The sequence below is a fragment of the Rhamphochromis longiceps genome, linkage group LG20 (assembly GCF_057381845.1).
Source record: "Rhamphochromis longiceps isolate RC_006_pf linkage group LG20, R_longiceps_female_GT1.1, whole genome shotgun sequence".
Classification (NCBI taxonomy): domain Eukaryota; kingdom Metazoa; phylum Chordata; class Actinopteri; order Cichliformes; family Cichlidae; genus Rhamphochromis; species Rhamphochromis longiceps.
Window position 1 is genome coordinate 8,448,234 of NC_140576.1, and position 17,207 is coordinate 8,465,440.

The 17,207-nt window shown below is 38.9% G+C and overlaps 2 protein-coding genes across 2 annotated transcripts in view; both read right to left on the bottom strand.

The window, feature by feature from the left end:
• The window catches only part of mgll (monoglyceride lipase), a 49,018-nt gene extending 47,150 nt beyond the window's left edge, over window positions 1-1,868 (bottom strand). The window contains exon 1 of the mRNA XM_085393575.1: window positions 1,719-1,868. The gene's annotated coding sequence lies outside the window, so the exon portion shown is untranslated. The remainder of the gene's footprint in view (window positions 1-1,718) is intronic.
• A 2,251-nt stretch (window positions 1,869-4,119) lies between these two features.
• The window catches only part of slc26a6.2 (solute carrier family 26 member 6, tandem duplicate 2), a 35,796-nt gene continuing 22,708 nt past the window's right edge, over window positions 4,120-17,207 (bottom strand). The window contains exons 13-20 of the mRNA XM_085393196.1: window positions 15,362-15,468; window positions 14,816-14,885; window positions 13,467-13,559; window positions 10,936-11,058; window positions 10,639-10,785; window positions 10,353-10,407; window positions 7,785-7,921; window positions 4,120-4,731 (exon numbers count right to left, since the gene is read on the bottom strand). Of these exons, the coding sequence (XP_085249322.1) occupies window positions 4,708-4,731; window positions 7,785-7,921; window positions 10,353-10,407; window positions 10,639-10,785; window positions 10,936-11,058; window positions 13,467-13,559; window positions 14,816-14,885; window positions 15,362-15,468 (756 nt within the window). The 3' untranslated portion in view covers window positions 4,120-4,707. The remainder of the gene's footprint in view (window positions 4,732-7,784; window positions 7,922-10,352; window positions 10,408-10,638; window positions 10,786-10,935; window positions 11,059-13,466; window positions 13,560-14,815; window positions 14,886-15,361; window positions 15,469-17,207) is intronic.

Below are 17,207 nucleotides of genomic sequence, written 5' to 3' on the forward strand. Positions count from 1 at the left end.
TCTCGCTCTCTCTCTCCACGTGCTCTCTCTTTCTTTAACCCTTCTCTCTCTAATTGAGTTTAGACACCTACACTGCGCCTGCGATGTCACCGAACTGCGTTACTACACTGTCGTGCACGAAAACGAGATGACAAAAAGCGCGGGAAAGCTCTGATGAAATATAAATGAATGTTTACTTGTTTAGTTTCCACAGGCTATAAATTATCAGGCAAAGTTGGAGAGGCAAGGCTGGGGTGGTTTTGGCACGTCCGGAGGAGGGATGGTGGATATGCTGGACAACAAGTGTCGAAGATGGAGGTGCCATGTAAGGAAGAAGAAGAGAGGAAGACCACCGAGGAGACTGGTGGATGTAGTGAAGGAGGGAGAGGGTTAGTGTGACAGAGGAGGATGCTGGTGGTGGGATGAGATACAGGCAGGTGATTCGCTGTGGCGACCCCTAAAGGGAGCAGCCGGAAGAAGAAGATTTTCCGTAGTTCTAAACTGTATAAACTGGATTAGTTATGCTGTAAATGCCGCAGGAAAAAAAAAAAATTCAAAAAAGAGGGATATGCCTTTCCAGTTATTCTACCTTTTCTACTGCTCTACAAATCTTATTGTATCCTACTTCTTTCTTCTACACAACACCCCTTCCTCCTTCTCTCTTTTCCTTCATGTCTTGCATCATTGAGGCTTTTTTTTCTAGGTCTATCTGAATACACTGTGTCAGTCTGCATAGTATTGGTGGTTTACAACGAAGAGGGCGGCGTGTGTAACACTTGGCAAATCACCTGATATAAAAATAGCTCTGGTGTGAAGCAGTTTTCTGAGATATCGCGTCGTCCCTTTCAGTTTTGGTAAACTGTAACCCAACCTTTTATTTATTTATAGATTTAATTAAATGAAAGAAATACTTAGCTACAATGTGAGTAAACTCTATATCTACTTCCGCTCAACATTTCCATTGTTAATTTAGGTTCAATACCAGTAGCCAGTGATGTCCGGACATCCATATTCGGGTGTAAGAGAATGGATTGTGATTGATAGTTTTCCCTCAGCAATGCGCTCCGTGTCTGTTTTCGTACCCGTTTCTATGCGGGGAAACGTGGCTCGTGCCCTCTTTTGACAGGATCATAAGAGGGCAAATAAGTCAGTGAGTAACAGTATTCATGTGTCGCACACAGGCGGAAATAAGCTTCCGTTCGTGCGGACTTATCATTACTGGAACACATTGGCGACATGTGTGTACAACCCCCCCCCCCCCCCCCCTTTTTTTTTTTTTTCATTTTGTGCTGCAATCAAACATTCCCGTCTCCGTGCGCCAATAAATACGTAAAATAACTGAGATGCGCGACGACGGGACATCAATTGCGTGCCACCAGTAAGGAGAGCAAATGATTGGTTCCTGCACGCATCTCTGATACCTACTAGCTTTTAATTCATCGATTCCTCTGCTATGCGCAGCGTATCGATACCAGTGCCCGGCAGTGGATCTGTGCGCTGCAACAGTACCACTCACATTTATGATGAAATGATGAATGAAAGCCTGAAATGTTATTGGATGCGCATGAACCCACCACAAAACAAGTTTCACTGATTAAAGCAATAACATTGTGTCGATGCTGGAGAAAAACAGTAGAAGGGTCCCGTATTGCCCCGCACTGTAATTCCCCATATGCAGAAGTATTAAAAGAATATTCTAAGAATATGAAGCGTTCAGTGTTCAGCGTTCAGGAGCTGACCTGTTCAGGAGCGTCTGCAGAGAAGTTTCAGCCTTAATCTCTCTCTTGCGCTCCTTGCCTCTCGCTTCGACGTTCTCCTCTCGCCGCCCGTCAAGAGAAGAATGCAATCGGCGGCGTTTGAGGGAGAACCTAAAGTATTCACACACGCCCTCTCTCTCTCTCATACATACGCACAGAGAGCCGATACTCACACACACTTTTTCCCCAGACGCGGGGATGCGCCCTTTCTATTTAGCCTCATTTAGCACACACTTAAAAAAAAACAACTCAGCCCACATGGCTCACATTGGAACATACCAGACCCATTAATATTTACTTATTAATAGTACCATGGGCATCCCCCATGCATTCTTTGCAATGGAGCGCCTGCTCCATTTGACACCACAAAACAAGTTGGTTGTGATTGTCCTCCAAAACAGCCCCATGTTACAGCTCTAGGGTTAGGTTAAAATACTTCTCGGTATGGAATGTTTCTTCTTGGCATGGTATATATAGTCTCTGCATTACTTTGTGAGCTAAAATAAATTTGTAGAATGCAGAGTATACTTGCTTCCGCCTACCTTGCTTGAGAAAAGTACAGATACGTACAGAAAATGATGAAAATCATACAATACAGGAAGAAGACATATTGTGCTTACATCTGAAAATGACAGTAGAACTAGCCATGGGTAACTCACAGACCTGCAATGGTGGAAAAATAACAACTGCACGATTTCTGTCACATACCCGATTCTTTAATATAGTCAACTGTACTAATAGTACTACAATCACTATGTCATATATACAGCCCTGTTTCATATGTTTCATGCAAAATTTTCATATATTTCACATTAAGACCTGAATTACAAACAATACAGTTCTTCCAACCACACGCTCTACAGTTTACATTTTTGTGGAGGTGATGTGAACAATGTACACAATCTTAAATACACACACATATATATAAAAAAAATATACATAAGCTGAAGTAGATGGGCAAAGATTAAAAAAAATAATCTCGGTCCAGTCTCTCTTTAGGATAAACACTGGCATTCCATTAATGAAGCACATGCTTAAGGGCAACTTTATTTAGGTATGCCATAATTCTTCATGGCAAATATTCAGCAAGTTACTGGAAATGTGGCTAAAAGATTTTATCCACACTGATCACATCACCTAATGAAATGTCCCCTGAGTTTATATTTGGGCTACCCTTTTAATTTGCAGTAGTGAATGTGTCACAAATTCCTTTTACTCATTAAAGGTAAGGAAGAATATGAAAGAAACAAAACAGAATATTACCAGAAAGTTCTGCTTGGACACTTTAAGTAGGTGTTTGCATATTCTGTTGACAAAGAGTAATATTAACAATCACTTGTGTTTCTAACCACCTCTCTGTGGGGCTGACATTTATAGTGACCACTGTAACACTGCACACAATCATGGCAGCTCTTATTTATTTAAAATACGGATTAGTGCAGATTTAATGTTGGAAAAAGATCCTGGTTTCAGAACTTATCACCACCCACATGGTAATAGTAGTTGGTTTAGGCCAAGATTCATCCTCACCCAGCATATATACATCTGACGATATCAAACCTGACTTCTAGTGGTTTAACTTCTTACCTTGTTACAGTTATGTAGAAATGTCATGGTGCAAATCTTTAACCCGAGAGGACTTCAAATCATTGCTGTTTTTTACATGGCTGCTAACCAAAACATGCTCTAAGTGTTAGAGCAGAACCATGCTGTTACTTATTTAATATGTACAGGCTGTATGTTTTTTGAACTCTGAAAGTAAACACACAGAAAATAGGAGGTTTGTTTTTATGCCAAAGAACAAAAAGGGCATTTTAATGGAAACCTTTATGGGAAAATGGACTGTTTTGTTACAGCTAAATATGATTCACTGTTTTCCTATTGCAATAAACAATGACTCATTATACCCGGTTTTGCTTAACAGCAGAGGCACATCTTTTTTGGGTGAAACACTGGATATAAATGTTTTTATTCTTCACTCACTTCGTGCAGACATGTATGCACACCCGTGACCAACAGCAGACATAGGCAGATCTAAGAGTGAAGACAGCTGGAATCTATTCAGTCACATGCCTTTCTTTTGACCATGCCTAACGTTAAAGAGTCAAAATATGATGAATGGTGTCTGTTTATATTTAAGCAGCCATCAGGCAGCCAGTCCCAGTTCAGAGAGAACAGAATATCCTACATCCACAACTGCGTCATCTGCCCAGACTGTTTCAAAAGCGTCGAGAGATTTCCTGTTGTTGTGACACAGAATGAAACGTCTTCCTTGGAGAAAAAAAATGTAATTAATACTGCCTCTGTTCAGAAGGGAAACAAACAAAAGCGACAGACAAAAAGTATCTTAAAATAATATTTATTTTTCCATGTCAGAGCAAGAACACTGCCTTCATAAATAATCTATCATGGCAAGCATTTATGTAATGATTAACAGTAAAAAATTAAACAAAACACTAACACAACACAAACAAAACTAAAAAACACACGCAAGGTTCGTCTAAAAATTACACTGGAGAAAAACAATCTATACATATTATTTGATTGACTGATTGATTGATTGATTAGAGTCTATACGTCTATACACAGAGCACCATATAATATGCAGACCATTACCTATATGGATGCACACATACTGGAAGGATAGTATACTTTTACAGATAATGTGAAATTAAATTAATCTAATGCACTTAAAGGTTTAAAAAAATTGCATATAATATTGATCAGAAAAGTGAAGCTTATTACAGTGACTTCTATTACATACAAACTCTTATAGCCATATAATCGTACACATATAACAGATAGCTGTGCATATGCATACACATGATGTGTACTGTGTTTGTTGTACTGTGTGTAAATGTCTGTGTTTGAGACAGAAGGTAGATTCAGTTCTGAAGCTCCATGGATAACTCCTCCAACAGACAGAGTGTCTGTCACTTCTTTATAATATCATATTGTTTCCTCCGTGGACTCAAAAATGTGTTGCAGCAGTCTCCTGTGAAATAAAACAGGAGTGATCAAATATAGAAGAAGCTCCACAATATTGTTATATTAATTTTTTCAGTTAAAGTTTACCTTAGAGAGAGTAACATGATAGATTTCAAATTAAGTGAACTGGAGATTCACCATGTTATCCCTTTTTGAATTCAGGTGTTTTTAGTCCCATTGCCAAACCCTAGCCATGCAGTCTGTCACAAACATTTGTGAAAGACTGGGTTCTCCTAAAGCTCCTACTGAAATTGCACATAGTGCTGTAACAGTTTGCCACTGTTGCAAGACATGGGTCTAGATATTCAATGACCGGCTGTAAGTGGTGTTGTTGTCGAAAAGGGGAAGCATTTAGCTGTCACAACAACCCAGCCACAAAGTGGCAGACAATGTAAACTTATACGACAGGGTAGCAGAGATTGTAGATTTCCGGAAGAGGGGTCATAACAACCATCTGCCTCTCTTCATTGGCAGTGAGGCGGTGGAGAGGGTGAGCAGTTTTAAATTCTTGGGGGTAACTGTGACCGAGGACCTGTCCTGGGGCAACCATATCACCTCAGTTGTACGGAAGGCCCAACAGCGCCTCTACTACCTGAGGAGACTGCGGAGCGCACACATTCCCAGATCTCTGATGTTGAACTTCTACAACTGTGCCATCAGCAGCGTTCTGACGTATGGATTTCTAGTGTGGTTCCCCAGCTGCACCAAGGCCGATCAGCAAGCACTCCAGCGGGTGGTGAAAGAAGCTGGCAGAATTATTGGAACAAGTCTGCCAGAGATCAGTAATATCTTCCCCACTCGCTGTCTGAGGAGGGTGCACAGTATCCTGCAGGACCAACATCACCCTGCGCGCCACCTTTTCCATCTGCTGCCCTCAGGGAGAAGGTACAGGTCTATACAGGCCAGAACATCCAGACTGGCCAACAGCCTGTATCCACAGGCTGTGAGGCTCCTGAACTCTCTGCCCCCCTCTCACGGACAATAACCATATCCAACTTCTTAATAGCAATGAACTGGTCTGCATTGGTGCATCATATCTTTATTCTCTTCCCCCTCCTGCCCCCCCCTCTTTCTTAAATAGATAACTATCATATCTGATATCATATCTCACAGTACAATAATATTGAATGGGTTGCATTGTTGTATTTTGTCATGTTTCTCAGGTCTTTGTCTGAATTTCTACGAACATTATTGCTAAGGATTGTCTTATTGCATTGGAGTCACACTGGGTTAAATATGTACACTTGGGTTTTAAGGGGTATTTATTATTTTCTTCTTTTTTTTTGGGTTGTATGGAAGCCCCAAACGCAATTTCATTGTTCTTGACAATGACAATAAATAAATAAATACTAAATACTAAATACTAAATACAGAGTGCTGAATCACATAGTGAGTAAAAGTCTCCAACACTCTTCTGACTCAATAACTGCAGATCTCGAAGCCTCCTCTGGCATTAACACCAGCACCAAGTCGTGCACAGGGAGCCTCTTTACACAGGTTTTCATGGCAAAGCAGTTTGTTATGTGCATTTGTCCATGTAGTGTGGGAGATGCTTCCTATATTATCACCTTCCAAAAACCTCTCATCTGCACGTAAACCCACAGTATGGATCCATACTGGTATCAGTATATAGTATAGGCTGTTTATGTTGATTCAAAGGGAATTCTGCATGCACATGATTATGTGTGATTTTGTTTTGTGTTTGCTTTTTGTGTGTGTGAGACCAACGGTCGACTTTTACATCACAAAAAGCAAACACAAAACAGCATGTTTGTGTGTACTTGATCAGCTATCCCAGTTAGGATCACAATAAGGAACAACATTAGGGAAAGCTGCTGATGTTAGCATTCATCAGCCCATCAATATAATTCACAATGCTAGGTTAAGCTAATAGCAGTGGAAAATTAGACAGCTATATGTGAGCGTTTTTGTGTGAGCTTCCCACTTCTTCTGTGAAAGGGCTTTGCTTCTGTTAATTGTATTTTACACCCTGAATAGTCTTTGTTCCTTTGTCTTTCTACAGGAACAGAAACATTAAGACACGTAAACAATTAAATACCGAGGCAGACCAGGCAGAAACAAAAGCATACACGCCGAACAATTTGCGGACATGCATGGAAGCACAGGTGAATAAATGAGATTAGCTCACAGACGTACACACACGTATGCACACGCGTGCGTGCACACACACTGGCCTAGTGTAGGCAGAATATAATTTGCCTTCAGACAGAGACTGATGGTGTGTGGTGGGTGTGTGAAGCATTTCTGATACTTAAATGTATACATGAGGTGAAAAATTCTGGTGTTTTAAATTGAACTTTGAGTTAAACCACATAAAAATACATGTAGATACTCAAAAAATTTCAAAATAAAGAAAATGTTTGCCTTGTTTTTCCAACACCCATCTGCCTCAGGTTGTGCAGTCAATTTGAGGTGCAGGTCACACTACTTGGACATATTAAGGATCAATGAACCAATCCCGAAAAAACATTTTAATTATTGTCTATAAAGATTAGCTTAATGAATAATTTCCACACCACTGACTGCAAGTGAACTCAATCACTCCCCTAATATAATTAGCAATGAAGTAAGGTAATCAGGAATGTGGCTTCACATTTTCCACATGGTGATTACAGCAAGATGGAAACAAAGTCTTTAAAGTTAAACATTACAAGAAAACAAAGCATGCAAACATAGATATAACCGCTCCCACTGTTCAAAGCACGCTATAATAAGCACCTTCCGGCTCCTTCAACTTCTTATTTAATGGACAGATTTGAGAGTATGCCCATATAACTCATAGGAAGAAACATAGTAACACCAGCTTCCTGCAAATTTAGCCACCCACAAACATCAAATTAGAGGTTGGGTGTTTGAGAAAGCAACAATGCTGTGCAGCTTAATGACTTGCAACAAATAAATATCAAAGAAAGTTTCCTGCTTTGGAGGTTTAAGTGCAAAGGATTGATTCTTTGCATTCTTCATCACTTTATATAACATCAAAGTGCATTTTGACATCCTCCATCATGTGCCATGATGTGCATGCTTGAGTGCTCATACCTTATATTCCATGCTTTGGCTCTGTGCTATGGCAGACTGACAGTACAGAACGGCGTCGTGGACGGTGGTGAAGAGACAAGACTTTGTTACTTTGTCATTAAAGAAACCTGCGGTCTGCAGGTTATCCACCACACCGCCTAGACAGACACAGAGAGAGGCAGAGATGAAGACACAAAAAGAGACGTGCGAAGAAAGCTGGAGGAAGATGAAATGGGTAATTGAGCATGTCGGTGTAGGAAGAAAAGCAATAGAATAGAAACAAGAGATGGAGGCACAGAGTGGAGCATGGAGAGCAGAAAAAGAAACAAGGTCTTAAATGTGAAAAGGAGAGAACAGAGAAACAGGAAGGGCTGCTCTTGTATAAAATTCCTACCTGTGTAAATATTAACTAACAATAAACTTGTTATGAGCTCCACAATTTTCTTTGGCTTTCATTGTGCTCTTTCCTAGAGTTCACTTCCCCCCTCCTTCCGCGCCTTCCTGCTTGTGTCTTCCTTTCTTTATTTATGCGTGTTCATGTATACTTTGTCCGTCTTTCAGTGACTGAGACTGTATTCCTCATGGGACTTGCTGTATTTAAAATGTAATATACTCTACTATTTTTAATTCTTGCATTTGTTCATTGTTTTCATAGGAAACATTCGAATCATAGACAGGATCAAACATGGTGGTAGCTTCCAGGTCAGAAAAACGAAGTCACTGTGGAAGCGCCTAAAAGCTGCATTCTGTCTGAAGCCCACCAGATGGCGATAGCTGTTGTCGTAAAAAGACTGGTCGTATAGAGGTCAATGGAAAAATGGCTTTCTGATGGGACCTTTGGGAACAATTTCCTGTCGAGTTTGTGGGCTTAGTCGCACTTTTTGGATCACAGCGAATCAAAAATAAAATCGTGGTTACATTAAATCTTGGTCATAGGCTAGCATGTTTCAGTCAGGAGTCATTAGTCAATAAGCATGCAGTTTCACAGTCAGACTTGTCTTTCCTCATCACATCAGTAATTTTGCAATTATGAGGCCTTTAATTTGAAAGAAACAGGAAAATATACCCCACAAAATGAAATAAATCTTCTTCTTTTTTCTTTTCTTTTTTAGTTCTGCTAGATGTGATCTATTATCCTCTTTGTCTAGGATTTCTATATCTGAAGTAAAATTCTCTGTGTTCACCTTTTATCACAAAGGCTCAGACATATATGGACTGGTTCTTATACAGCGTCATTCTGCAGAACTTTAGCGCTCAAAGCACTTTATACTCATTCACCCAGTTACACTAGGGTTTTTTTTATGCTTAAGTGTTTTCCATCTAACTTTCACACACATTCATACTCCAATAGATGCATTGAAGAGCAACTTGGGATTATCTTGCCCGAGGATATTTGGGATGAAGAGTGGAGCAGCCAGGGATTGAATCACCAACGCTCTGCTTAATAAATTACAGCCACCCTATTTCTCATTATGTTCATGATCATCCCAAATTCTGGAAATACAGAAATGGACATTACAAATGCAAGCTTTTAAATACATTTTAAATGTAATTTTATCAGGTAATATAGCCCATTATCTTAATTTGGAGAGTTTATATAAATTCACCATTGGGTGGTAAACCTACATTTACATGATCTATGCCACTTAATCAGGTTAGTTAATTGTTTTTATGAATGGCTGGATTGTTATTGCTGTGAATTATGAAATGAAATCATTTCTTCCCTTTCATAGAGGATGGAGCAATGTGTCATCTGCTAGAGGAAGTAATAAACGAAGCGCCTTTCCTTGGTATTTCCAAGAACTCAAACAGCTCTTATTAAGGCTGTCATACAAACACTTCCATGTCATTTCTTTCTCAGTTAAACTGAAACGTTCTAGAAAAAGCGAGGAAAAACAGAATTTGTTTTGGTCCTTAGAGCCATCCAGCCATTTGCCCTTTGCTTCCTGTCCTGTGTAATTCTTTTCCTTGCTTTTCCTTAGTTGTTTTCTAAAGTTCAAAGTTCACTTTAACACTTTCTGTTTTTGTCTTGTGTCCTTTTTGGTTTTGTCTAACTGCTAAGTCCCGAGCCTGTACTAAGTGCAGGCGCTGATCCTGTGAAATAAGATCCCCCACCTCCACACAGCCGGGTTCCAGAGAAATGTGTTTTGTCCACATACTTCAAGTAAGGCCTAAATTAGGAGGCTATTATGTCAAAAAATAAAAGCTGAGAGTAAAGGCTTTAAAACACATTAGTTAGACCAGATGTCATTTTAAAAATATGTGTTAGCTTGCCATGAATAGGGCTAATTACATACATCTACTGTCATTGAACGCTTCAGATTGCATGTGGCCGAGTAGATCAGGACTGCATGTGTAAAAGTAAAAAGACATAAGAAGAGTAAGAGTAAAAAGTAATATTATTTGGGAGTATTTCTGTTCCACCTTAATGGTTTTCAGAAGGTGTTTTTAGATCACTACAAGGCAAAAAGACAAATGGGTTCTTAGAAAACTGCACAAAGAAAATTATATCTACCAAATCCTTATAAAGTCATAATAAAGTGTATTGCATTTATTTCCAGTGAGAGTGTTGAAAGTAACTGGACTTACTTTGGCAACCAGCAAGAAACACCTCCACTCCAATTTCTCCGTAGTCTCTCCGAATCTGAAACACACAAAAAAGCACAGAGTGAGGGACAAACTGCGAATGATCTCATTATTCTCATGATTCGATTCATAGAAATTTACCACCTGAGAGCTAAATTATAACAAAAGGGACAGAGGGATTGATTTTTGCAGTTTGCAGTTGTCTTCAGTTTTTTTAAGCATTTGAAAAAGATGTTACATTTTGCTCTTTTTGTATATATGCATGTAAATGTGACTGATCTGTCCTTACACTTCGTAGTGTCTTGACCCCCACGGTGTCCAGGAAGTTGACAGGGCCAAGGTCGAGAACAATGGCTCTTGGGAGTGAGGGGTCCCGCTCAGCATCTACTTCAATGACAGACACATGGTTCTGCTCCTCCATGTTTAGCTCCCTGTTCTGGGTAGATATTAATCAGTGACATTTAAGACGACCACAATCGAAGCTATAGGGTCTGGAATGCTGAAACAGGTATTTGTGGAAGAAAGCTCTTGCATTCGAATGTGAAATAAAGTCCTCTAAATCTGTCATCTCTTAGTTTGTCCTTACCACGTCCACCCCATTCTTCTTGAGCTCTTTTTTGACTCTCTTGGCTTCTTTTTTCTCGTGTCTCTGCTTTTTGGCTTCCAGTTTTTTCTTTGCTGACAGGAGCTTTGTAATGTCAAAGCCAGACTACAAAACAAAACAAAGAACAGTCAGATCAGTTACTTAATACCACTGCTAGTTACCCTGTCTGATAAAAAAAAAAACTAAAACCTTTTGTTAAGCTGTAAACTTAAAGTGTTTGGTTGGTGTTTTAATAATGGGAAACTAACATTTCCCAGAAAAGACAGGACTAGGAGAACATGCTACACAAAAATCTTTTACTTCATATGACTTTGGAATCATCCAGTCATTTGTCTCCAGTTATCAGAGACGGGGTACACCCTAGAAAGTGAGTCAGCGTGTCACAGGGCTAACACAAGAAGAGACAAATTACCATTCACCTTTAGGTGATGCATTATGTTGGGTGCTTAAACTTTTGTGCAGGGATTCTCAGCCAGTTTGGCCAGTTCAGTCAGTCCAGTTTCTGTTTAGCACCAACATAATCTAACCACAACAAACAACCAAGCAAGGTGTGGTGGACAGCAGCTTGAATGAAAGGAGTCACTGTTACAATACAATGACTGATTATTAGGAATGGTAATGGATTTCTTTCTTTTACTTGACTTACTTGTTGTAAGTCAAGTTCTTTGACTAAAAGAAGCGCGCTCATCCACACAAGTGTGCACACAGGTGTTCACTGTTCACACACACAAACAACACCTTTCTTGGCTGCTACCACAAAGCACATGGTGCGCCGTCGGTCCTGCGTGCTGCACAACTACTTTCAATATTTAGTATTTACTGTTATTTACACTTAGCTAGATTAATGCGATGGTGTTGTGTTTATTATGTTGCTCTCTTTATTTTTGCTTGTTTTGTCTGTTTTTCTCTCAACAGGTGGTCTGGGAGTTTTTTTTTTCTTTTTGAGTGCCCTTTCTCAGTGTCCCTCTTCCCCTCTGTTTTTCTTTTCCTTCATCTTTCTTTCTCCCTTTTCTATCCCCCAGCCATGTCTGTCCCATATGTAACAACTGAAAATAAAATAAAACAAAATAAATAACAACAACAAAGGTCGATCAAATGGACCAATATGGCAAGGCCGTGATGATCCACCTAATAAAGTAAATCTGTTGGGTATCTTTGTTGGCCTTCAGACAACAATTCTGACGCCTGAGGAGCCAAACGGGACAGGCAAAAAAAAAAAAAGAACTTGTTGTGGAGAAAAAGACAAAATTGGGCATGCCTGATCCAACTTTATTTTTCATTTAAATTATGATCCTTTATATTTCTAGCAAATTGTAATTCGAATGCATGGCAAAGAATGTAACTTAGTGTGTACCTTAGTGTCATGCACTGCATTTTTATGAGGCTTGGTCTTTGCTATATATGACTTATTTTTACAGTCAATTGTAACATTCATGTTACAAGCCTGGCCCTAATTATAGTTCTAACATCAAGAGTAAAAGTGAGTAAAAAGTATATAAGGACATACTTTGGCTATTTCTTTCCCGTTGTTGGCAGTGTAGTGTCCAGTGGTTAGGACTGTTAGCCTACAGCAACAAGGTCCTGGGCTTGATTGCTGGGGCTTTTCTGTGTGGAACTTTGTGCTGAATGACATCACTAGTTGGAGCAGTAACAATCCTGTAACAGCATGGCTCATGAGCTTCGTTAGTGCCGGTGAGGACACGCAGGGAGTAATCGTACATTTCTCGAGAACGCGTCAGAACTGGTGTCACAAAAGCACCTGAGTCTGTCTCACCTTGCAAACAAACCTGCAGCCTCTGCCAGACTGCTCAGCAAGAGCTTATTTGTGCATGAAAGCAACCCTTTGACTTTGACATGCTGACATTTTAATGAATGAAACATTTCCATTATCTCCTTCTCTTATTCAGTGTCTGTGCCTTCCCTCTCCGCATCTTTTGTCATCCTATTTCCAACTTCCCTCTGTCTGTCTTCCCACTGACCCCAAAGCGGCGTGACAGAAGAGGAGGGGCAGGAAGAAAGCGTAGGAGCGAGTGGGATGGGGTGTTTTAAACAAAAGCTGAGCAGGGAAAAAAATGAGAGAAGAGAATGACATTGCGAACAATGTCTGTCACAGTTGTGATGTGTGAATTGGTGACAAGTCTGGTTGGCTATTAGTGTGTCAGAAATCATGTTTTTAAAAGAGGAGTTAATTGCACGGAAACGGCGACATGATGTGTTTGGCTGCTTCTTTTTCTCCGTGTGTGTGTAGCTGTGGTGTGCTGTTTCTGTGTATTCATGTAAATCTGAGCTTTTAGTATGTCATGCTGTGCTTTGTAAACTGATACTGTGTTTTGTTTTTGGCTTTATGGTCTTGGTGGGGGTGAATGCACCCACATAAGTTAATTTGTGCACTTTGTGAGAATTTAAGAGTAATGATGTTTTTAAAAGACATTTTCTTGTCACTTTGTAAAAAAAACTTTTTTTAGGATTAAGATTTGGTTTGAAGCTTTGATTTAGGATATCTGTGTTCTCACCTTTGAGTTCAAGGTTTCCTGGTACATCTCAGCATTGGCAAAGTAGAGGGTGGCAGAGGAACGGAAGATCAAAATCCCTGGCACTTGCTTCACCTAAAATCGAATGGATTAAACAGGCTAATCAATCAAAACATTCCATTATGGCTTTAGTATGAAGTAAAAGTTACACCTGACCAATCAGATATATGGATTTTTGTTCATAATTTCATAGCAATTTATCTAATATCAATCTATCCATCCATCCATCCATCCATGCCAGTGAATTCTCTCCAGTGTGTTCTGGGTCCTGAAGCTTGCCTAAAACACCTCACTTTACCATATGTCCTGAAGGCATCCTGGTCAGATGCCTAAACCATCTCAACTGGCTCATTTTAGTTGAGAAATTCCCCTAAATGTCGCAAAACCTCATTTCCATGTCTAAGAAAGCTAATTTCCATGGCTTGGATCAGTGATCTCATTCTTTTGGTCACTACCCAGAGGTTGTCGCCATAGGTGAAGGTGTGAATGTAGCTTGTTTTAAATAGTCCGCTTAACCAAAACAGACTGGTACAACATCCAACACCGTTGGATGTTCTACCCTCTATCGTGAATGGAGTCCAGCTCCACCAGGAAATGGTCTGATTTGTTCGTGGTAATTCAGGCCAACCTCTCACTATTATTGTATGAGTACCAAATGTCCTGCATCCAAGGTTCGACTAATGGATGAAATCTTGTCTCCAGTACCCCGGCGTAGAGCTTCCTAGGAAGGCTGTTTGTGATGCCCCTATAACTGCAGCATACCTCATTGTAAACTGGGCCTCCACCCCTGATCACCATCCACTGGGCATAAGCTACCAATGGTAATGGTAATTAATTAACTAAAAAACAGGAAGCATCTTAAATTTACATCCCAGCCAATGAGGAATTTGTAGTTTTTGTTAAACTGTCTTTGTGGAACTACAAAAACTAAAATGTTGTGAGAAAAAAGTTCATTGTTTCATCATTATTTCATCTGTTACATATCCATGCTTTCCTCATCAATGACCAAACCAAGTAAAATTCTGACAGAATAAAAACAACACTTATTAAGTAATTCACTTTTGAAAAATTATATTTAAAACTTGATAATACAACACTATTTAAAGTACAGAGATGTAATGTGATTAGAAAACGTATTTCATGGCCGACTGCTGGGACTTGCTAAACTGAAATTTTGAAATAATAATAAAAGAAGACATTTTATATAGTATCAGTATGATATAAGAGTAACTACACTAAAAACATGCTGTTCATTTCTGTACCAGTGCTCATTTTCCATTCCATTTTCAGTTGATTTAAAAAGCAAAAAAAAAAAAAAAGCAGTTCTGTACCTGATGGTATTCGTCCAGTGGCTTGTAAATGTCAGTTTCAGGGACCTGCCCTAGTATGGAATATTTAGGTCTGAAATAGTCACACACAGAAAACCTTAATTAATCATTTCTAATGCTTTAATCCATTAATAGGCCATTAATCAGTTTGAATTGTAGTGAGTTTCAATGTTCAACTGGACACTTCCCTATATATATATATATATATATATATATATATATATATATATATATATATATATATATATATATATATATATATATATATATATATATATATATATATATATATATACATGCAGGCCATGTTTACAGAGGGAAGTGTATATAAGATAGTGCTGTGTATGGCTGTTTGGCAAGCGGAGGACCAAACCAGTAACAAAAAAAGCAGCTATTGTTTTCTTTTGGTGCACATGTCTTGTTTGCGTACTTGTAGTGAAGTTGTGCTGACATGCTGACATGAACACATGGGTCAGGACAGACCACATGGTTGTGAAAGAACATAATTAATTGTGAATATATATATAACCCAACGCAAAGTGTGCCTACAGCTGTGTCCTGAAGATGACAGTAAGCAAGGAGAAACCAATGGATGCAGCCAGTCCTATGTCAGGGTTTAACAGCAAGGTGAGGATGAAGGTGGCCACCCAGACCAGCTGCAAAGAGAAACAGAGAGCATAAGGAATAGCTTACGCCTGTGTTCTGCTGTAATAAAAAAAAAAAGTGCCTCATTTGTCGCATACTGTACATTGTTTCCCTGCCTCTATTATATTTGAAAGACGTTAGTCTCGGTCTCTTTAACGCCCCCTACCTGTGAAGCCCAGAATAGATTTGATAGCATGAAAAAAAGAGGGCAACATTGCCAGAAACACTTTATAATATGGCCCCAGACCAAAGACGTCATTCGCTTAAAGTTAAATGAAATTTCAATGTTTCAATTTTATTTGAAATTAAATGACCGATTATTAAAAAATTATATTTATTGTATTTTTTAAAATTATATTTAAATAATAAATGTAATTAAATAAATAAAAATGATTACTTCTAGTACTTTGTATAAGTATTTGAAATTATTTATACTACAATTAATCATGGTACTGCATAATTAATTTTAGGTACTGTTTAATTTCTTGATAATTTTACTGAAAAACAACAATACTTCCCCATTTTACACTGTACGTGCACATTACTTTGGAGGACCCGGATCATATTATGAAGAGGCTAAACCTCTAAATCTTGAGTATTTCACAGTAAAGGAGACACTTCTTTCCTTTACAGTCCTTTTAAAAGTTATGTTTGAACAGGGATTGTAGGAAAAAAATTAAGACTTGTCTCTATCATTATGAGGTGACATAGGTCTGAAAATTTTGACAGTTATTATTTTTTCTAGTAAATTGGTAAGGGAGAACAGTCACTGTGACATTTATATTGGCAAAGTAAAGGGCCAGTGGAATAAAAGAAACTCTATCACACACATCACCATCACAGCATTGGTTGGATGTGAGATGGGGAAATATAATTAGTATTTCTGCAAATTTACAATGAAATTGCACAATTTTAAAAATTACTTACACTGTACTTTAATTTACTTATAGTATAATTATTTTTCTATATCCTGTAATAACCTGACTTGGTACCATCTCATTCTAGCGTGCCTACCTTTAAGTATTAGTAGATTATACTTATATAGTATTGCATAGTATTAAAACACATACATACAATATACAGTATTTGTAAATATAATTACATTGTAATTTGAAATAAAAAGTCATTGAAGTTTTTTCTGCATTTTCCTCCCTGTGGTGAAATGTCGCTATCTTTCTTGTTCAAGTCCACTTTTCTATCATTGGCCATTCTACCTGTGTCAATGCCACTGGGCTCTGCGCTGTTGGTTTTTATTTCACACAAGCCTGTCTGCCTGCATACTTGCAAAGACCTACAGTGGGGCAAAAAAGTATTTAGTCAGCCACCGATTGTGCAAGTTCCCCCACCTAAAATGATGACAGAGGTCAGTAATTTGCACCAGAGGTACACTTCAACTGTGAGAGACAGAATGTGGAAAAAAAAATCCATGAATCCACATGGTAGGATTTGTAAAGAATTTATTCGTAAATCAGGGTGGAAAATAAGTATTTGGTCAATAACAAAAATACAACTCAATACTTTGTAACATAACCTTTGTTGGCAATAACAGAGGTCAAACGTTTACTATAGGTCTTTACCAGGTTTGCACACACAGTAGCTGGTATTTTGGCCCATTCCTCCATGCAGATCTTCTCGAGAGCAGTGATGTTTTGGGGCTGTCGCCGAGCAACACGGACTTTCAACTCCCGCCACAGATTTTCTATGGGGTTGAGGTCTGGAGACTGGCTAGGCCACTCCAGGACTTTCAAAT